This window comes from Scyliorhinus canicula, chromosome 19 (assembly GCF_902713615.1).
Source record: "Scyliorhinus canicula chromosome 19, sScyCan1.1, whole genome shotgun sequence".
In the NCBI taxonomy this organism is placed as follows: Eukaryota; Metazoa; Chordata; class Chondrichthyes; order Carcharhiniformes; family Scyliorhinidae; genus Scyliorhinus; species Scyliorhinus canicula.
In genome coordinates, this window is record NC_052164.1 from 96,019,134 (window position 1) to 96,041,976 (window position 22,843).

At 48.2% G+C, this 22,843-nt stretch overlaps 1 protein-coding gene across 1 annotated transcript in view; it reads right to left on the reverse strand.

The window, feature by feature from the left end:
• LOC119954158 (Down syndrome cell adhesion molecule-like protein 1 homolog) overlaps window positions 1-22,843 on the reverse strand; it is a 636,717-nt gene that overhangs the window by 24,943 nt on the left and 588,931 nt on the right. Inside the window, exons 25-26 of the mRNA XM_038779115.1 lie at window positions 14,903-15,091; window positions 11,590-11,877 (exon numbers count right to left, since the gene is read on the reverse strand). Of these exons, the coding sequence (XP_038635043.1) occupies window positions 11,590-11,877; window positions 14,903-15,091 (477 nt within the window). The remainder of the gene's footprint in view (window positions 1-11,589; window positions 11,878-14,902; window positions 15,092-22,843) is intronic.

Sequence of the window (22,843 nt, forward strand, 5' to 3'; positions counted from 1 at the left end):
CAATCCGGAATAACCAAAGAGGTTGTGGAGATGCTGCACAAGGAGGGAAGATAACGACAACAAAATACCGCAGATGCTGGAAATCTGGAACAAAAACAGAAAATGCTGGGAATAGCTCAGCCGGTACGGCAGCGTCGGTGGAGAAACCGGGTTAGCCTTTCGAGATTGCATGGCTCTTCTTTGGAGAATGACAAGAAGGAGGTGGGTGCGGCAGAATTTCGGGGGATGATCCTGAGAGCAGAAGGAGAGATAAAGGAAAAGAAAATCCAGGAAAGGTGGAATGAAACCAGGAAAAATACGAGCAAAAGCCATCGGGTAGATTGCTACTTGCAAGAGTTTGGGAAGTTTGGGAAGAAGATAGTCTCCCTTCCAAATCTGAATGTGCCTTTTCCCTTTCACAGACGCCGACAGTCCTGGTGTGATTCTCCTGCATCACTGATCTGGCTCTGAAACCAGGAGATTGCTGAAACACCATTGCTGATACATTTCCATTTGTTAGAATATCCGATGCCCAAGAGTAGCTTACGGGACACCCAAGTGACACCACGATTCGAAGCACTATGCCCCACCCCCGTTATTGTGCTCCAATCTAAGGAAATATCCTGGAACGATCATGGGCGGGATTCTCCTTCCCCGACGCCGATTTCGTAATCGACGATTGGGCGGAGATTCGCTTTTTATGATGGAATCGACGCGGCGCCTGTTTTCGGATGCTCCCCCCCCCCCCCCCCCCCCCCCCCCCCCCCCCCAACAGCACCATCGAGGAGCATTCTGCACACCGATGGGACGGCCTCTGGACGTCGCCTGAAGGCCCACCCCCGATGCTCCGCCCCCGATGGGCCGAGTTCCCAACTGCGCGGGGCACGTGCGGCTACGGACTGTGTCCAGCGCCACCAACAGGGGAGGGGGGGTGCTTCGGAGGGGGCTTTGGGGACTGGTGGGGGGTGGCCCAGGGTTGGCGAGGGGTTGTCCAGGGGGCCAGTACCTGCACGGCACGCCCGCTGCGGGTCAGCATCGTGCGCATGCGCTGTCATGGACCCGGCAATTCTCCAGGCGTTTATATCGGCAAGGCCGTGCATTTTAGGTAGCCCGGCTGATAGCCCCTCACAGGTCAGAGGATCGCCGATTTTCCCATGTAAAATGCCCCAGATCCTCCGGACATAGCCTGGAAATCGGAGAATCCAGCTCCACGTTTTTCCTCTGATTTTAACCCACGACTTTGGATTTGGTAAAATGTACATTCATTTACATTTGTACTAATAACTTGCAATTGGATCTCTGGCTTTCCTTCCTTTTCACTATCTTGTGAACGTTGGTTGCTCCCTGTGTCTGCTGGATAAAAACTGACTTCTAATAGCAGCCTGGAGGTGCTTGGCAATACTTTGAAACTAAAAAAGAACAAGCTGGTCAGAGGCGTGATGTTTCCTGTGTGAATACTTGCCGTATAAAGAGGAGGAACTGGTTGCCTCCAATTGTCAAGGTGAAGCAGGAGTAGCTAAGGGCAGGGCTGGAGATTGCAGCCTACAACAGCGGACTGCTGGCGGGAGTATGGGACAGAGGGAACAGGGCAAATATATGCTTGCCGTGGGCACAGAGTAGAGGCCCCACAGGACACACCGTGATCTACACTAACAATTTAGGTCCTTTGGGGGAGAAAATTGGTCTCTGCCAGTAGCATGAAGCAGGCGTGTAGCAAATCATCAGCCCAGTTTATACCCCCTCCACCCTTCCCCAATCTTCTTTTCCACTAAAGTGAACAGGCAACCTCAGCTATAACTGGCCCTTGCTCCATGTCACAGAGTGGGACTTTAGAAATGGTCACTATTCCAAAATGGGCCGCCGGCCGAAATGTAAAGGGGCAAGGAGAATTCTCGCTACTTCCCCAACAGAATACGGTACTCAGTTACACACTCTGTTCAGGTGAAGTCTCAGACCCATGTTTTATTTGGCAGAGGTATTGCTTGCGAGGGAAGAAACAAGATTTCCTCAAGGTGATTACGTCTCAGGTGCACTGGAGTCTCTTTAAGCGCTAGCCAGTGAAGATTAATTTTAATGTGTTTTCTCTTTTGTGACAAGTAGGATTTGGTCATTAACCCTCTTCCCTATCCCTCTTCTTCCAGCTTTTGCAACACAGAAACAGGCCATTCGACCCCCTCGAGTTAAGATCGGCGTTTAATCCTGCACCAACCTCTTCTCTCATATTTTCATCTAACATTGTCAGAATAAACTTTAAAAAAAATTTAGAGTACCCAATTCAGTTTTTCCAATTAAGGGGCAATTTAGCGTGGCCAATCCACCTTAGGGGCTGGTTTAGCGCAGGGATAAAGAGCTGGCTTTTAAAGCAGACCACGGCAGGTCAGCAGCACGGTTCAATTCCCGTACCAGCCACACTGGACAGGCGCCGGAATGTGGCGACTCGGGGCTTTTCACAATAACTTCATTTGAAGTCTACTTGTGACAATAAGCGATTTTCATTTTCATTTCATTACCCTGCACATCTTTGGGGACGAAACCCACAGAAACACGGGGAGAATGTGCAAACTCCACACGGACAGTGACCCAGAGCCGGGATCGAACCTGGGGACCTTGGCGCCGTGAGTGCTAACCACTGCGCTACCGTGCTGCCCACGTCAGAATAAACTTTGACTGCTTTCTCCCTTGTGTGTTTAGCCAGTTCCCCCTTAAATACATCGATGTTATTCACCTCCACCACGCCTTGTCACAGCCACTCTCTGGGTAAAGAGGTTTCTCCTGATTTCCCATTTGGATTTATTAGTGACTTGTACATCTGAGGATCTTGACAGGGGATGATTCAGAGTCAGGAAAACAGTGACTGGCAGTCGGCTTTGTCTCGAGGCCCTGAAAGCACTGGCAGATAGGGCGTCAGCTTCACTGCTGCCGGTCACCAAATTAAAGCACAGAGGAGAGATAGCACTCTGTTGGAAACACTTCAAGTCCTATTAGCGTGCAGGCCTGCTATTTTCTTCCTTCTTCCACCTCCCACAAGCCTGCAAGATTAATGTGATAATAGTGCCAGGCAGGTAAAGGTCATTCTCCGCCTACCCTGTCAGCTTGAAGCATGTCCTTGCTTGCCTGCCCAAGGAGACCTCTGGTGCTCCCAGCAGGAATGAGGCACCGTCTGTTGTTCAAAGCTGGGAGACAGGTGCCACAATAATTGCCCGTTACCTCAAAACAGCACTTACCATGTCCGACTGCAGGCCTCACTTTGCGAGGGGGCGCACACAAAAAAGGTTCACTCCGCATGCCGCAGCAGTTGACACAGAGACGGGGAGGCTGGCTTAACATCGCAAAGCATGCTCCTGCTCAACGTGCACCCAGTGTTCTGGGGGTCCGCGCTCACTGCAGGCTTTGCCTCTGAGAATGCTGCACAATATCGGGCTGGATGCAAGCATAGATGGGACTGGATTCTATGAGTCAAGTGCATCACACATCCCAACACTGCTGCCAGGCAACAAGGCTCGGCAGGCAAGCTGGGGTGTGTTTAGGGGAGTGGGGGGTCAGGATAATTCAACTTGGATATCGTGCCTCTGTATAGTAAAAACAACAAATAACTCGCCCTTGCACAGCGACCTTACCACTGTAAAATGTGCCAAGGCAGTGTAATCAGTCAGGAACTGATGCCAAATCAAACAAGAAATTGGAACAATGATCAAAAATGTAGTCAAATTTGTGACTTTTACGGAAAGTCATAAAGGTTTGCGAGTGTTGGTGATTTGTGGTGATTGCCCCTTTAAGGGCAACACAGCAGAGTAAGGGTCACCTGGCTTGGGGGAGCAAGTGGGACTCAGAGTGGGCAATCACCCCAAGGGGTGAAGTCCTCTCTTAGGCTAAGAGCATGTTGGGTCTTAGGTACAGCTATGTGGCTACTGTTGGTTGATGGACAATTCTTATTAATAAATCCTTGCTGCATTCACAAATGAAGTCTGTGCAAGTGCATCACTACATCATGACGCTGCCTCTGGCCCGACACCTGTGAACATCCTGTTTCAATTGAAGTCTGAAAAAAAAAGTACTCACCCGAATGCCTCTCTTTGGGTGAATAAACCCATGTGAGTTATTGTCGGACCCTCAGTAATGTAGAAACAGAAAAGATGAACAGTTCCAAAATGCATGAGTGACGGAGAGAACACGGCAAGGCCCCTGAGCCCACAAGAAGGGTGAAAGAAATGCAGAAACATGTCTCCATTTACACTGTAGATTAGGAGGCTAGGCGGTCCGGGAGAGGCTGAGAGACAGACACAGAACAAACCTGAATTGGCCGGTACTGGCAAAAGTTTAGAAAGAAAGGCAGAGCAAAAAAATGAGAAAATAATCCTGCAAGATAAGAGCTGTGGCTTTAAGTTAAAAAATATAGAACTTGTTAAAAAAAGAAGCAAAGAGTTTCTGCAAGGTTTTTAAAAAGAAAAGAGAACCCAGAGATCAGTTTTTTAAGTAAACATAAATGCCACAAGTGGCTCTGCAAGGTGACCTGAAGCGAGGGAAAATCAAGAGGCTGAAACTCACAAGCTCCTGGTATCGGAGCTGAGCAAAACCTGAGCAGCAGTCACCGCACTGATGGGCTCCAATAAAAAGAAGAGAAGTTTTACAGCTGTTTAAAAAAAAGAACACAACTTAACCAGTTTGAAAACAATGGTCGCTTGGACATCGAGTGCACCGGGTCTCAGAATGGACTCGCCAAACGGCCAGAAAAACAATACCGGAGACCGCGAATAGGCCTCTCCTTCACAAAAAGTAGAAAGTTTCCGAAGTTTGCACCAATGCTCAAAAAAATGCGGGACAAAGGAAAAACCGGCAGCTGCTGACTGCTGAGTGAAAAAAAGATGACCGTCTTGAAGCGGTAATGCATTTAAAGCGGCAACCACAAAAGGAAACAAGCAGCAAAAGACAGGAAAATTGGAGAAGATCCCAGATAGAGGGTGACTCTCAAAAAAGGTCCACAAGCAATGAAGACCACAAGGAAGCGGCAACAGAAGATCTCAGAAGAGGCAATGAAGATTTCAGAAGAGGCAGTGAACACAGTGAACAAGAGACAAGAAGTACCTCAGAAAGGAGGCAATAGAAATCCCCAGAAAGTGGACAAAAGAAGATCCCAGATTGAGGGCAATGAAAGACCCCAGGAGGAGGGTTTCATTTGTGAAGGTTCCATTGTGAAATGTATATATCCAATTAGAACATGATAGATTCCCCTTGCAAAATGTCACAGAAATTAAAGACTTGAAAAATACTGGGAACTATTGAACATAAAGAGGATCAGCAAGCAGAGAGAAGACATTAAAACAACAAGATGAAATGACTGACAGCAAATGTGAAATAAAAATTGCAAAAATTTACAAAATAAAGCTAAGAAGGAGAAATTAATGAGAAAATGGAGAATAAACTAAACTCTGTGAAAAAGCAACTATAAAATAAGAACAATTCCAGTGAAGAATTGAATCAGGAGAATCATAAAATTTACAGTGCAGAGGGAGACCATTCGGCCCATCAAGTCTGTACTGGCCCTTGAAAAGAGCACCCTACTTGAGCCCACATCTCCACCTTATCCCCATAATCCCGCCTAACGTTTTGGATACTAAGTGACAATTTAGCACGGCCAATCCACCTAACCTGCATTTCTTTGGACTGTGGGAGGAAACTGAAGCACCCGGGGGAAACCCACGCAGACACGGGGAGAAAGTGCAAACTCCACACAGACAGTGACCCAAGCCGGCAATCGAACCTGGGACCCTGGAGCTGTGAAGCAACTGTGTTAACCACTGTGCTACCGTGCCCTCCCCGTGACTGTGTGGGTCTCACACCCACAACTTAAAGATGTGCAGGCTAGGTGGATTGGCCACGCTAAATTGCCCCTTAATTGGAAAAAAAATGAATTGGGTACTCTAAAATTATTTTAAAAAATCTTTAACAGAATATAGATTCCACACGACAGTCACCTGAGGCCACAATTGAACCTGGGTCTCTGGAGCTGTGAGGCAGCAGTGCTAACCATGCCAAGCTTGAAGAAGGAAAGCTTGACAATGAGATATTGGGCGTAATTTAATGGCCAGACTGCACCCAAAAAGCAGCTCCTCGCAGTGCAGTGTGGCTGACAGAAGCCGGGAGACTTCGCTCCCGTGATCTACCTGGCTCGCAATGCCAGGTAGATCACTTGGACAAGCGCCATTCAGTACTGGTCTCCAGAAACGGGAACCAGACAGTTTGGCACTCGAAGGGGTCTCCCAGGGGATCGGAGGCCCCCAAGTGCATGCCCTCTGAGCAGGGTGGTACCCTGACACTTCTGTGCCAGCTGGCCACCCTGCCACCTGGATGCCAGACTGGCCCTGCCAGCTGTCAGGAATACTACCAGGTTCCAGGTTGGCACCGCCAAGGTGCCAAGTTGGCATTGATGCGCAGGTATGACCGGGCCGGGGTTGCCCCGGGGATGTTGCGGGATGTGGGGAGGGGCCGGGGACCCTCCCAAAGTGTGTTGGGGCATGGGGGGATGGGGGTCAGAGATCGCATCAGGAGCCTCAGAGATCAGCACCTTTACAAATGGTGTCCCAATCTCTCGCTACACTGAGGGACTCCGGCGAGCAGGGCGCCTCAGTGTACAAAACGGAGCTATGTGCGTCCCTGTCCGTGCCTTCCCTGTGGAGACCCTGTATCAAATGCAAATCGCGTTTAAGAGCCTTGTGCTTCTCGGCGCTGTGAGTGCTGGGAAACACGCAGCTAAACGCTCGTTATGGACTTTGTTCCCGTTTCGTTAAATCACACCTGTTAACTGAAAAAGTAAAAAGATTGAAATTGACAGCAGAGATTATAAGCCAGAACAAGATTGCTGAAAATGTCACGCAAATAGGACCGAATGGTCGCTGAAAAAAAAGTTGAATTGGAATGCTGGAAAGAGAAGAAACTTTATCACACAAGATAAGAAACAGAATATTATACCATTCCTTCACAGGTGACAGACCAAGGTTGTGAAAGAAAAGTTAGGACATAAGGCTTTGCTGTATTGTGAAGATATGTCCAGTGGTTAGCACTGTTGCTTCACAGCACCGGGATCCCAGGTTCGATTCCCGGCTTGGGTCACTGTCTGTGCGGAGTCTGCACGTTCTCCCCGTGTCTTCGTGGGTTTCCTCCGGGTGCTCCGGTTTCCTCCCACAAGTCCCGAAAGACGTGCTTGTTAGGGGAGTTGGAGATTCTGAATTCTCCCTCTGTGTACCCGAACAGGCGCCAGAATGTGGCCTTGAGGGGATTTTCACAGTAACTTCATTGCAGTGTTAATGTAAGCCTACTTGTGACAATAGATTAAAAGGTATGCGCCTGCATGCATTATAATGTAAGGTACTCAGCAAGGGTCAATGTGGGGCTAGAGAGTGGCACCGCCCACAGACTGATGTATGTAGTCACATGGTCAGATAACAGTCTAGAATAAAAGTTGGTAAGCAGCAAGCCTGCATGGAACAGCTCCATGCAAGACCATATTTGGAACTGTACATTGTCAAAGCCTGCCAATAAAATGTCCATGTTAAAACATATAAGGCTCAAGATCTTATCAATGAAACATCACTGAAACACAGAGGGCTGGATTCTCCGATCCTTCGGCTATATCTGCAGGATCCGTCTGGTCTTACAACCAGAAAGTCGGCGCCACCCCGGCACCGATCCTCCGCCCTGGGGGGGCTAGAAGCAGTGCAGCACCTGGATTTACCTGCTGATACGGCTGCAGAATGGCCGGGTCTTTGGCTGCGTATGTGCACGGCGGTGACATGCGGCAGTCGCACCGTACAACATGGAGCCGGCCACATATGGACCCAGCCTACCGAAAACCGCTCCCCTGTAACCCCCCTCGCCATCCCCGGACCACCCCCCCACCAGTCCCCCCAGCCCCTGCCTAAGAACCCCTGCCAGCGGAACAGCATCCCCCCCCCCCCCGACTGTGGCAACGCTGGACTCAGTCCACGGTCGCCTTGCGAGGTCCCTGAACGATGTGAGCGCACGGGAGCGATGCCGTCGGGGACTCAGCCCATTGAGGGCGGAGCATCGGGGAAGGGCCTCAGGTGACGTCCTGAGGCCGTCCTGGCTGTGTGCTTTTTGATTGGGCGGAGCATCGCAAAAACGGTGCCGCCCCCGATTCTGGCATAAGCGTGGATTCCCCGGCCGATTGCCGAACCCGATTTCGGAGTCGGCGTTCAGAGAATCCCACCCAGAGTTCCTGGGGGTTGGAGGTCTGTCCCTGTTAAATCCTCTGACCAACATTATTTTTTAAGCGGTCTGTGTAGGTGAAGGAACTGACTAGGTGGACACCCAAATACTTGGTTTGAATCAGCTGAAATGTGTTAAGTGAGCCTCTCGGTGGAGTAGCAGCTTACATTAGGGCAATAATGAGTGAAATAATGCGTATTTCAAATTTCAGCTTTAGGTTAGCATGTATTACACGGAATCTACTGCAGCAAAAATATGCTTTCTGGCTCAGTTTGGAATGCCAGCATTTATTCTCTAAATGAAACTCTGTCCTCTCTAATTGCTTCTTTCAACATCATGCCCAGATCCCTCTCAACCCTGTTCCCCTTTGTCTGTTTTGTGTCCCTCCTGAAGTGTGTCAGTCCGCTTTGCTCCACCACTCCTATGTTGCTGGGTGTTTTATATTCTCAGCGCGCCCTGTGTAAAGAAATTCCTTCTATATTCTTTATTTAAGCTGTTGGTGGTCTTATAATCTTATAATTATGGCCGTTCCTGATCATCTATTTTTCATTAACGTGGTCACTGATTTCATTTTGCTCCCTGCACTTCTAATCTTGAAAATTTCATTTCCCAGGCATCGCATTTTCACCTCTCAATCTGTTTCCTTCCCTTCCTGAGCTCTGTGCTCTATCGCTGAAGATAGGCTGTCTACTGACATCTATTCTAAATCTACCAACTCCCACAACTATCAAGATTATACTTCTTCCCAACCCATTCATGTAAGCCTCCCATTCCTTCCTTTCAGTTTCTCCATCCTGCTCACACCTGCCCTAATGATGCCATGATGTGGAATGGGCAATCACGAAAATAAACGTTGGTAGGCCTCCTTCTTGCCAATTGCTTTTTAATTTCCCAAATTTTTTCAGCCCTTGCAGCCCAATCGTATTCACTTCACCACCGGCCAATAAAGGGTCTTGAACTCAGTAAAACCGACATAACTTAGTAGAATTTATACACGCCCTGCTGATAAGACCATTCCAGGTTATATCCATGAGCTAGCCTATGTAATCTTAGCCGGTTTGCCAGCTCCAACTTTGGAACGCCAAATATCTGTCAGAGAATGGATGACTCCCCCAACCTTCTTGCAATCCTCCCATTGATTCTCTATACATCTCCCACTGCCTCAGAAAAGTAGACAGCATTGTCAGAGACTTCTCACACCCAGGCTTTGCCCTCTTCCAGACCAAGAGGCAGAAGATACAGAAGTCTGAAGACCCGCACATCCAGACATAGGAACAGCTTCTTCCCCACAGCTACAAGACTCCTCAACGACTCTCCCTTGGACTGATCTGTTCCCTGTAAGAACACTATTTAAGACGCCCTATGCTGCTCTTGTTTGGCCCTTGTTTCGCACTGTAACCAATCACTGCTTGTCGATGTACCATTGTCAATGTACTCTGCCGATTATTCTTTTGTCTACTACATAGGTGCTGCGTACGTTCCCTTGGTCGCAGAAAAATACTTTTCACTTTGGTACATGTGTCAATAAATATCAATATCAATATCACAAACGAGAATTCAGCTCCTCAACATGGACCAATCGAGCTTCATCGTTTTAATAGAACCAGCTAAACAGCTCAGTAATGAGGGAGAGTCCAGGGGCGATGTTTATCACAGAAATGTTATGGTGAAGAAGGGGCCCATTTGGCTCATTGTGTCTCCACCAACTCTCCAAATGAGCAACTCACCTAATTCCACCCCCCTGCCTTCTCCCCATAACCCTGCACGCTCCCTTCCTTTCAAGTAACAGTTTATTTCCCTTGTAAATGATTCCACTGAACCTGCCTCTCCACCACACTCTCAGGCAGCGCATTTAAAACCCTAACCACTCACTGCATTAAAAAATGTTCCCTCAGGTCCCTGTTGTTTCTCTCACTAAGCACTTTAAATCTATTCCCTCTCATTGTTTTCATGAGCGGAGACACTTTCTCCCGAATGACTCTGCCCAGACGCCTCATGATTTGAATACCTCTGTCAGATCACCTCCAAACCTTCTCTCCACCAACAAAAATAGTCCCAACTCCTCCGATCCTCATAATTTACATTCCTCATCCCAGGAACGATTCTTGTGAACCTGCGCTCTCTCCAATGCCTTTGTATCCTTCCCAAAGTACGGCACTCAGAACGGGTGCATTGTTCCACCTCAGGCTGAATTTCTGAGTTACACAAGCTGAACATAACCTCTTTGTACTCTATGCTCCTATCAATAAAGCCCAGGATACTGTAAGTGTTATTAACTGCTCTCTCAACCACCTTCAATGATTTAAGCGTTTGTACGGTCAGGGCCCTCTGCTCCTGCACCCCCTTTACAGTTATACTCCCTATTTTATATTGTCTCTCCATGCTCACTTTGTACTTCTCAGCATTGAATTTCATCTGCCATTTGCCTGCCCCTTCCACCACATTGTCTATGCTCTTTTGACGTTCTACACTATCCTCACAGTTCATTATGTTTCCGGGTTTTCGGGAAGTAACATCTGGAAGGCGCAATATTGTGCTTCTGTTGTACAATCTAGGAGTGTGACAGGGCACCCAGGTGCCAGGTCACCCTGGTCTGCTTGCATGAAGGATCAGGGCCGGGATTCTCCGGAATACGGTGGGCGGGCCGTACCGGCGGCAAAGAGTGGCGTGAACCACTCCGGTGTCGGGCCGCACCGGGGGCTAGGCCGGCGCAGGCGTGATTGGCGCCGCGCCAACCAGCAGCGAAGGAGCTCCGCCAGCCGGTGCGAGTTGGCGCATGCGCAAGAGCGCCAGCGTGTTCCCAGAACCGCTGCCGTGATTCCTGCGCACGCGCAGGGGGTTTCTTCTCTGCGCAGGCCATGGAGGAGCTTTACGCAGGCCGGCGCGGAGGGAAAGAGAGCCCCCACGGCACAGGCCCGCCTGCAGATCGGCGGGCCCCAATCATGGGCCAGGTCACCGTGAGCGCCCCCCCCCACCCACTCCCGGGGCCGGATCTCCCCGCGAACCCCAAGGACTCTGCAGGCCTCCCTCAGAGCCAGGTCCCGCTGGTACAGACCTTGGGTAATTCACGCCGGTGGGACTGGCCGAAAACGGGCAGTCGCTCGGCCCATCGGGGACGGGGGGGGGGGGCACTGCCAACGGCCCCCGACCGGCACGGCGCGATCCCTGCCCCCGCCAAAAACCGGTGCCGGAGAATTCAGAAGCCGGCGTTGGAACGGGATTCACACCGCCCCCCCCCCCAGCGATTCTCCGACCCGGCCGGGGGGGGGGGGGGGGGGGGGAGGGGGTCGGAGAATCCCGCCGCAGGTTATCCATGAAAACCGGGCGAAAATCTGAAGGGTGAAAGTGAAGTACTCCATCCATACCCCTCGGAAAAGCTGAACTTACTTCCATCGTAATCAAGTGTGGCAAAGTGTGTCGTTTCATTGCCACAGCCAGCGCTGTTGCAGGCTCTCATTTTCAACTCATACCAGGTAGCCTCTCGCAGGTCCTGCAGGAACACCTCATTGGACAGGTTGGTTTTCAAGGTAAGCCAAGGCCAGGTGCCTTTGGGCCGGTAGTCCATGACGATGGCTGTGATGGGGCAACCACCATTGTTCCATCCCTGGAGATTGAGCCTGGCATGGGTGGAGTTAATGTGGGTAAAGAGATGCTGGTCCTTGTTGAAAGCAGGTTCTAGGATGTGAAGTGAAAAAGAAATGAAGTAAGAGGCACATTAAACATAATTCTGAACTCAATTATGCATTAAATTTACACAGCTTTATAGATGAAAGAATGATGCTAAAATCATTTGTTTAAAATAATGGCTCAACGATCTCATGCCTGTAGTATTCTCTCAGTCTGAATAAAGATTGTAGACTTCCAGTTAACACAAATACTTTATTCAGTGGGTTTGTTCTGTCTCAAGAGCTCAATCAGATGTAATACAGTCAAGAGGTATGAGCAGTGAAGCTAAGGTAAGCTGTCTATGCTGAGCTGTCTCTGTGTGCTGCTGCTCACTAGCCCTGTGCTTCTAAAAGAGGCGGATCCTCCCTTGGGTCGGACCCTTTATACCCGTCTCTGATGCTGCCCTCTAGTGAAGCTGTGGCTGTTACATCTGTGCTGTAGTCCCTGGTGTATGTGCAGATGTACAGATCACTACAATGCCAAAGTTGTATCTTAGTTACTCTGGGCTCCTAAGCCAGGGAAATTGACAAGAATTACAATGCTGGAATTGGCAAATTTGTAAAAAATAAAGGTTTGCTGCGATATTAAATTCCCCTTTTTCCACACGTTTCCTCGCTGGAAATTGTCCATTTTGGCAGGAAGAGTGAAAAAGCTTCTTGTCTAAGTGACGAGAGATTGCAGAGCTCTGAGATGTAGAGGGATCTGGGTGCCATAGTGCATGAATCGCAAAAGACTGATGTGCAGGTGCAGTAAGTAAATAGGAAAGTTAATAGAATTTTATTGTCTATTGTGAGTGGAATTGATTTAAAAAGTAGGAGGTTATACTTCAGTTGTAGAGGGCATTGGTGAGCCACAATCAGAGTATTGTCTCCTTATTTAAATACAGATGTAAATGCGTCAGATGCAGTTCAGAGAAGGTTTACTAGACTAATACTAGGAATGGGCGGGTTGTCTTATGAGGAAAGGTTGGCGAGGTTAGGTTCGTATTCACTAGAGTTTATAAGAGGCAAAACCTTTAAGATCCTGAGGGGTATTGACAGGGTGGGTGTGGAGAAGATGTTTCCTCTTGTCCAAGAATTTAGAACTAGTGGGTCACTTCAAAAATAAGGGGTCGCTAGTTTAAGAGGGAGATGAGGAGAAATGTTTTCTCTCAAAGGGTTGTGAGTCTCTGGATCTTTCTTTCTCGAAAGGCAGTGGAAGCAGAATCTTTGAATTTTTAAAAATAAATTTAGATTACCCAATTAATTTTGTCCAATTAAGGGGGCAATTTAGTGTGGCCAATCCACCTAGCCTGCACATCTTTGGGTTGTGGGGGCAAAACCCACGCAGAGAATGTGCAAACTCCACACGGACAGTGACCCAGAGCCGGGATCGAATCTGGGACCTCGGTGCCGTGAGACAGCAGGGCTAAACCCCTACGCCACTGTGCTGCCCCTTTGAATATTTTTTAAGGCAGAGGTAGATAGATTCTTGATTAACGAGAGGGTGAAAGGTTCGGGGGGGAGGGGGGGAGCCAGGAATTTGGAGTTAAGATGATCTTATTGAATGGTGGAGCAGGCTGGAGGGCCGAGTGGCCACCTCAGGATCCTCATTCGTATGTATGTCTGTATGTTCCCATCCTCCCAGTGTTGAACGCCGATCCAGAAGGTCCCTAAAAGTGGGAGCAGCTCCGTTTCCTTTGATTGGCATCCTCCATCCAGCTGAGCACGGATCTAATAACAGCTGGATCTCAGCCTCTGTGCCGGGACCGAGACCACAGTGTCCATTGTCACTTGTAGACACTTGTGGACACCGAACTCTAAACGCTCGAGCTCAACGTCACCTTTCTCAGCCTGCACCAGAGGCCACTGGGAGCGTTTGAGCAAAATGCTCATTAAATAACTGTTACTTCTAAAATTAGAATTTGAGATACAGAAAACAAATATTTTGATCTGGGAGTTCTACCTTAGACCCTGAACAAATTGTTTCCTCTCGTTGACAAACAAGGACACAAATCGTAGGCAGTGAATTATTTGAACAATGCTCCAGGAAATATTGGGATGTAAACAAAATGATGGAACCTTAAGGGAATAGACAGATCAACGGGGTCATATCCATGCAGCCCTGAAGATTGTTTTTCATTCATGGAATGAGACCATCGCTGGCTAGGCCAGCATTTCTTTACCATCTCCAATTGCCCTTGAGAAGGAGTTGGTGAGACGCCTTGTTGAACTGTTGCAGTCCAGATGATGGTTGGACAAATTGATAAAGCTGTTACAAAAAAATATTGAACAGGTATTCAGCTTTTCAACAGGACTGCAAAGGCAAGAAGGTTCTTCTGAGCCTTCACCAGTCACTGGCCAGCCGCAGCTGGAGTAATGCAACCAATTCTGGGCATTGCATGTCGGAAAGGCTGTCAAGCCCCAGAGAGGGTGTATCGGAGCTCCGGTAGAATAGTACCAGGGAAAACTGACCTCAGTTACATGGAAAGACTAGAGATGCTGGAGTTCTTCTAACCTTACAGCAGATAATGATACAGAAGGTTTATTAGTATTCAAAATTCGGAAGCATTTTAATCGGGTAAATAAAAAAAATATAATGAATAAATAAAATAAATAAAGAGAAATTGTTTGCACTGTTTGGGTACGTCTGTAACTAAAAGGTCAGAAATTTAGGATAATTTATAAAGGAACCAGAGAGTCAGTGAAAAGAACGTTGTTGCAAACTGGAATGTACTGCCTGAAAAAGTGATGGAAGCAGATTCAATAGCAACTTACAAAAGGGAATTGGATATATATGGGAAACACTTGCAACACTAGAGGTAAGGATGGGTGTTTGGATAGCCCTTTCTAGGAACCAGTAGAGAATCAACGGGCCAAATATGCTCTTTTCTACCCTGGAAATTTGAAGGTTCTGCTGCAATTCTGAAGTCTTCCTCCAAAGCAGCATAAATTGTTCCAAGTCAATTAGCATTTGTTTTTAGTCTAGAAAATGCAGTATTAGTTTCATCTCCACGCTTTGCATCTGAAAAGATTATCCTTTGATCCTGACCCACCTCTCCCGTGAGTCTTGGCCTCAATAATCTCGCTGATACGCCCAGCTCCGACGCTGTTCTTGGCAGCCAGTTTCACCTTGTACCAAGTGCCACATTTGAGGTGGTCCAGTTTGAAGGAATGCTCAGTGGGGTTGATGAAGACATCCTTCCATTCTTCACTGTTATCAACCGAGTACTGCAGCACAAAGCCTGGCAGAGAGAAAATAAAATTGACGTCTCATTAGCTCGGCAAATTGAATTTCAAGCCGAACCTCAATAGGTTAATCACCTTGAAGGACAGTTAAGTTCTTGCTCAAGTTTGTCACATGAACTTCTTCATCAGCATGAGTCTCTTTGCTCAGTGAGGTTCCCAGCCATTACCGACTGAAACTACTTTGGAAGGTTTTTTGAAGAGACCTACTGCTTGTGAGTGTGACTATCAGTAATGTCAACATTTGCTGCCTATCCTTGTGTGGCCCTCAGCATGGTGGTGGTGGACCTTTTTCTGTTGTTCGTTCTATAGGGACAGGTTGGCCGGCAACTCTCTACGGCGGGAACTCCTCCTGAGTGAGGGGTGGAAGTCCTACCTACAGCCAATGAACACTTATTGGAGCGTGAAGTGTCAGCAGAGCAGACAGTGTTGGCGAAGGATTTCTGCCCCCCCCCCCCCCCCCCCCCCCCCCCCCCCCCACAACCAACCCCGACTTCGGATGGTGGTGGGACAGGAAATCCCGCCGTCCTAAAGATTCTGGCCCAGGCAGAGACTGAAACCTCTGTACACATACGTTCAAAATCCAAACACAGTTCATAGTTTCACATCCCAGTGTTTTTTTTTAAATGTAGAGTACCCAATTCATTTTTTCCAATTAAGGGGCAATTTAGCGTGGCCAATCCACCTAGCCTGCACATCTTTGGGTTGTGGGGGTGAAACTCACACAAACACGGGGAGAACATGCAAACTCCACACGGACAGTGACCCAGGGCCGGGATCGAACCTGGGACCTCAGCGCCGTGAGGCAGCAGGGCCACATCCCAGTGTTAACCTTCTCCTTAAGTTGCTGCCACATTTCAGAGATTCCTCAAGCACTACCCCAACTGGCCATACTTCACAGGTTATTGGATTGTGTTGGGCATCACACCTTGATGCACACAAGCATATCAGGGACCCAGGTTCAATTCCGGCCTCGGGTGACTGTCGGTGCGGAGTTTGCACGTTCTCCCAGTGTCTGCGTGAGCTTCCTCCGGGTGCTCCGGTTTCCACCCACAGTCTAAACATGCGCAGGTTAGGTGGCTTGGACAAGCTAAATTTCACCTTAGTGTCCAAAGAGGTAGAGTTTAGCTGGATTGGCCATGGTCAATAGGGCGGGAGTATGGGTCTAGGTGGAGTGCTCTTTTCGAGGGTCATTGCAGACCTGAGGATCTTAAATGTCTTTTTTTGCACTGCAGGGATTCTACGATTCTACCCTGGTTGCTAATGGTAAAATCCAATGTTGTGAGCAATGAATCCACACGCCCACCCCCACCGAGTCCAAGAATCTTGGATGAGTAACAGCAATGCTATTTGAACTCATGCTTACAATGGCATACTTAAGACTACACTGATGATTAAACCTAGACTTTCCTTGGTCATTATAAATTAGTTCACTATTGAACATCGCCGCGACTGACTGCTTATGGTGAGTTTCAATGTATTTGAAACTCATTTAAATCAAAGTAACGGAGGAATACCTGGTGCCAGAGTGAACTGTGAATACTATAGTTGGTCAATATATAAAACCTTTGAATAAACTACACCAATGTGATTTGATTAAATAGATTAATTCAATACAAATTGCTTCTGTAGAACAATATACTCTTTTTACAGGCTAACTGGATCTCCCAATTTAATTAATACAATAATACATTTGCTAAGAATCTGAGCCAAAATCAGTTCCCAACCAACCCTATCAAAAAAAGCTTCACCATTGTTTGTGGGATGTGGCTGGCCCCAGAGAATGTGGTGGAATATTGTTTTATCTTAGTATTGGGAAGTATTTCTTTCTGTCCAGTTTTCAAAATTTTCCAACAAATCTATTTCGATGTTAGGTATTGATAACAACGGAATTCTCTCCAAAAATATAATTCTCTGATTTTTGTTTTGGAGGGACCCCAGGGTTAGTTTACAAAACTGACACACTGCTCCACAATCTGTCAGCAATAGACTTGCACAGAACACTGCAGTGCTGGTTTGCACTGCTGCCTCACAGCTCCAGGGTCCCAGGTTCAATTCCCGCCTCAGGTGACTGTCTGTGTGGAGTCTGCACGTTCTCCCCGTGTCTGCGTGGTTTTCCTCCGGGTGCTCCGGTTTCCTCCCACACTCCAAGGATGTGCAGGTTAGGTAAATTGCCCCTCGGTGTCCAAAAGGTTAGGTTGGGTTATGGGATAGGGTGAAATGAAAATGAAAAATCGCTTATTGTCACGAGTAGACTTGAATGAAGTTACTGTGAAAAGCCCCTAGTCGCCACATTCCGGCGCCTGTTCGGGGAGGCTGTTACGGGAATCGAACCGTGCTGCTGGCCTGCTTGGTCTGCTTTCAAAGCCAGCGATTTCCTCCCAGTGTGCTAAACAGCCCCTGGGTGGAGGTGTGGCCTTAAGTAGGGTGCACTTTCCAAGAGATGGTGCAGACTTGATGGGCTGAATGACCTCCTTCTGCACTGTAAATTGTATGATTTATATGTATGTAACACATGTAAGGTACACAATAGGGAATAAAAGGTTTGGAAAATATAAACATTGCGCAGGCAGAATCCGAGCTTCTCATTAGGCATCCTCTGGGAATTCTTACAAACAAAGCTCTAACCGCTGCCAGTATTGGGAACTGTACAGGACATTGCTCTTGAATATTTTGTTTTCAAAAATATAAATGAAGTAAGAAACCATTATGAGCAGGTAAAGGTTAGATTTTCATTTGAAGATAAGCCTTGACAATCAAACCCAGATTGAAAACCACAGGGGTGGGACAAACACTGGGTGCACAATTTTTGACACATTGACTTTATTCGTTTGTGGGATGTGGGCGTCGCTGGCTGGGTCAGCATTTATTGCCCATCCTCGAGGGCATTTCGGAGGCAGCCACATTGCTGTGGGTCTGGAGTCACATCTAGGCCAGACCAGGTAAGGCCAACAGATTTCCCTCCCTAAAGGACATTAATGAACCAGATGGGTTTTTACGACACTCGACAATGGTTTCATGGTCATTGTTAGACTTTTAATTCCAGATTTTTATTGAACTCAAATGTCACCAATTGCCATGGTGGGATTCGAACCCGGGTCCCGAGAGCATCATCCTGGGTCTCTGGATTGCTAGTCCAGTGACAATACTATTATGCCTCTGCCTCCCAGTACCACTACGCCACTGGCAAAGAAATAGGTGGAAGTGGTCAGGTGTATGTATTAGGTGGGCTTTTTCGAACAACCAAGTTGCATATTCTCTCCTTCGCGCGCATCCTTCTTTTCTCTCTCGTGCTATTCTTTCACCCCCTCCCTCACTTTGCCGCACAATTTTTCTTCCACCCGAATGTCAAAATGACAGAGTTGGGCATGACATTGCACAATTAACACCCTTCAAAACGCACTTTATTGGCCTCGATGGCGTGAACTGGCGCTTACATCAATGGAGGAGTGAGCTGTGACACAATGAGCAGCAGTGGACAAAAATCAGAAGAAACCCCGAAGAGGAAAAATAAATGTGATGGGGGGTCAAGCCACATCACGGCCACCAAATTATAAAGAGGAAGGGAACATTGAGGTCAGTCAGAAGGCAGATGAGGGGCTGGGTTGGAAAGATAGAGCGACAAAATGGAGGCTGGCAACTGTCCCAGGACAGTGGCACATCCTGGGGATCTGTGGGGTTGGCAGTACCCCAGGGGGTCTGATCAGAACAATCACCGCTTTAAATTAGCATGGGCAATTTAAAGCTTATATTCATCTTGATAGGCAGATAAACAGTGGCTTACTCACATCACATAATTACAGCTACACATGTCCTTTGTCAACACGTATAATGAAGTCTTAAGAAGTCAAAGAAACATTGACGTGTAATATTTCTGGAACAGGGAAGGATAGTAATTCATTATTAATTGCATTTTATAGTTTGACAGGCAGGGGAAATGCTGGTTGGGTTTACGTCACAAATATATGAGATCCTAAAGGGGGCACTGTTTGGCATCTTTTGGCGTCCACAATGCCGCTGCCGGACATATTTCACCCACTGGCACATGTGTTTCTGCCATCTCTACATCAAAGAACTTGAAAACTTTTAGAAATGTATGTTTGATGTATGTGAGCGGCGAAAATAAAGTTGGAGAACCCCGAAGCACTGAGTTTTGAAATGCCTCGGCAAGCTGGCGTCCCTCACTGATGTTTCAGTGGTATGGTACGCACAGTGCTTAATGTGGAGCGGTTTCCCAGGCCGGTTAATTCTCAGGCTCAATCTCTGATTAGGTCAACCTGGACACACAAGTTTGGACATTGCAGGAAAAGAAAAGAAATGAGAGGAATAAAGATAGAAGAAAGAGGGGGTGGGAAAGGAGGGAGGCTGAAAGAGAGGAAGGGATGGAGAGACGGAATGGAAGGAAGGATGGGAGGAAAGGAGGAAGGGAGGGTGCCAGGAAAGGGGGGAAGGAGGAAGGAAGGGAGGGAGGGAAGGAAGGGAGGGAGGTAGGAAAGGTGGGAAAGGAGGGAAGGAGGAAGGAAGGGAGAGAGGGATGAAAGGAAACGAAGGAGGAAGGGAGGGAAGGAGGGAGGGAAGGAGGAAAGAAGGGAGAGAGGGAAGGAAGGGAAGGAGGGAGGGAAGGAGGAAGGAAGGGAGAGAGGGAAGGGAGGGAAGGAGGGAGGGAAGGAGGAAAGAATGGAGAGAGGGAAGGAAGGGAAGGAGGGAGGGAAGGAGGAAGGAATGGAGAGAGGGAAGGAAGGGAAGGAGGGAGGGAAGGAGGAAGGAAGGGAGAGAGGGAAGGAAGGGAAGGAAGGAGGGAAGAAAAGGCGTGGTGTCACAACCCGCACAGGACTTAAGGGGTGCGAATGACTATCTTCCCTGTGGTTCTCAAGGAGTAAAGGCTCCCCCTGCTGAGGGGCAGGGAACCCCATTCAGCTATGTATAAAAGGTTGGCCAGTGAGGCACTGACCAAGGAGAGAGACCCGGTACAGATCTAGCGAGAGTTGTATGTAACTTAACTGTAAATAAACCAAAGTACTTTATTCTTACTCTGTGTGGACTCCCCCATATCCTTATTAAAGGAAGGAAGGGAGGGAAGTAATGGAGGGAGGGAGAAAGGAAGGAAAGGAGGGAAGGAGGAGGGGAAGGAGAAAGGAAGGAAAGGAGGGAGATGGAGGGGGGCGGGGAGGTACGAAGGGAGGGAAGAAGGGAGGAAAGGAATGCTGGGGAAGGAAAGGAGGAAAGAAAGGAGGGAAGGAGGAGGGGAGGGAGGGAGGGAGGAAAAAGGAAAGGAGAGAGTGAGCGAGCGAGGAAGGGAGGGATGGAGGGATGGAAAGCAGGGAGGAAGGAAGGGAGAGGGACCGGTTAAGAGAAGGAATTAATGCAGTAAATTAAGTAAAGGAGGAAAGAGAGGAAGGAATGGAAGGAGGTAAGAGAGTTATAACAATGCAGCTGTGGATAGAGTGTTGGGGTCTCGGTCTACATCTGTAATCCTGCAGTCATGGGAAGAGTAGCTTACCACTTCGGATCACACAAGTAACTACAGGATAATTGTTACAAATATATTTGCAACAGCAAGATTCGGGAGATGGCAAATTTGGGCAGGAGATTAAAATCTGTCCATCAAAGAGTTAACATCAGAGATGTCAGCAGATCATTATGAGCTCCAACTCTCGCTGTGCAGCAGAAACAAAAACTATTTTTCTCATAATATGTACAGTTATTTTGAACATAATGGGACTAGAAATTGCGTTCTATTTTACCAGTGTGCGCACACTTGGCAAGAGTGGGGGAGGGGATTTATCAGCGTGTTTGAGATCTCTGAGTATCATTCCTGATGATGTTCATCTCTCTCGCTCTGTGTCACAGATAAGGGGGATGAAGAGAGGTAAAGATTGGAGCAACGATGACATTTCAATAAAACAGGGGGAGAAAAATTATGATTTTCATCAACGTTGATATGTATGAAACCGGGTCTTCAATATTTGTTGGTGGTCAAACAACACTACCCTCACACGCAGCAGGCAGACACACACTCTTCCTCATCTCAAACAGATTATATTTGCATTGGTAATCAGCTGTTCTCTACAGGCAGACCTTGGGGAAACACTGCAGCTGTACAGGCTGTTGCTATGTTAGCTGAAAGCTACACTGCGGGAAGAAAGGTCCTGATTTAACACAGTCCAATAAGCCACTATTTATTTGGATGGGTCGACGCATGGATTGAATCCGCTTGCAAAAAGACCTTGCAGTATCCTAACTGCCGGCCTACCTTTGGTGGGATGCCTTTACATTTAAATAGGTTATCAGTGGACTTTTAACGGTTTGCTGTGATCTCACGATTGCAGGAGTAACTTGTTGCAACTATCAATTCACTCGAAACGGAGAGTTGAAGTGAACAGTGGCTTTAATCAGCTAGAACTGTGCCTGCCTGTGACTGCTCTGTACTGAGTGCCGCTTACAGGGCAGCAGCTCTATATACCTCCCCCAAAGGGGCGGAGCCCAGAAGGGCACCAGCGTGATACAATGCGGTGCAATACAATACAATGGTCCATAGGTGGAGCCCACAAGGGCAACAATATAGTACAATGCAATACAGTGGTGAATGGCTGCCATAATACATTCACCACATAACTTGAAAGTGTTACTGCAATACTTTTATTAGCTTTTGTCAACTACCAATAATACCCATGACTGTAATGAGTCCATTTGAAGGGGAAGGAGACCACCTCGACGTTATAGAGGGGCACGGAAATGTGAAGACAGTGCATCACTTTTCGCAGAACCATAGAATCCCTACTGTGCAGATGGAGGCCATTTGGTCCATCGAGTCTCACTCCCCCCCCCCCCACCAAGAGAACACCCTACCCAGGCCCACTCCCCTATCCCCGTAACCCCACCTAACCTGCACGTCTTTGGACTGGCAATTTCTATTATTTTATAGCTGGTGATTTCTTCTGACCAGCACCATGGGCAGGATTCTCCGGTCTGCCAGCTGTGTTTTCCTGTGATGTGTGCCCTGGCCTGCAGCGGGATCCTCCATCCCAGCAGCTGGCCAATGGGATTTCCCATTATGGCCACCCCATTCCGTCGGGAAACCGGCGGGCGTGGGTACACTGCCAGCAGAGCGGAGGATCCCGGTTCACTGCCAGCAGAGTAGAGGATCCCGGTTCACTGCCAGCAGAGTAGAGGATCCCGGTTCACTGCTACCCAGGCCCACTCCCCTATCCCCGTAACCCCACCTAACCTGCACGTCTTTGGACTGGCAATTTCTATTATTTCTATTATTTTATAGCTGGTGATTTCTTCTGACCAAATTTCATTTCAGAGTAGAGGATCCCGGTTCACTACCAGCAGAGTAGAGGATCCCGGTTCACTGCCAGCAGAGTAGAGGATCCCGGTTCACTGCCAGCAGAGTAGAGGATCCCGGTTCACTGCCAGCAGAGTAGAGGATCCCGGTTCACTGCCAGCAGAGTAGAGGATCCCGGTTCACTGCCAGCAGAGTAGAGGATCCCGGTTCACTGCCAGCAGAGTAGAGCATCCCGGTTCACTGCCAGCAGAGTATAGGATCCCGGTTCACTGCCAGCAGAGTAGAGGATCCCGGTTCACTGCCAGCAGAGCGGAGGATCCCGGTTCACTGCTAGCAGAGCGGAGGATCCCGGTTCACTGCTAGCAGAGCGGAGGATCCCGCTGACGCAGTGTTTTGCTGTCTATCTCTTTGTCCAAGTGTTTGCTCAAATGTCCTAATGTTTCATCCTTTGGTACCGTGT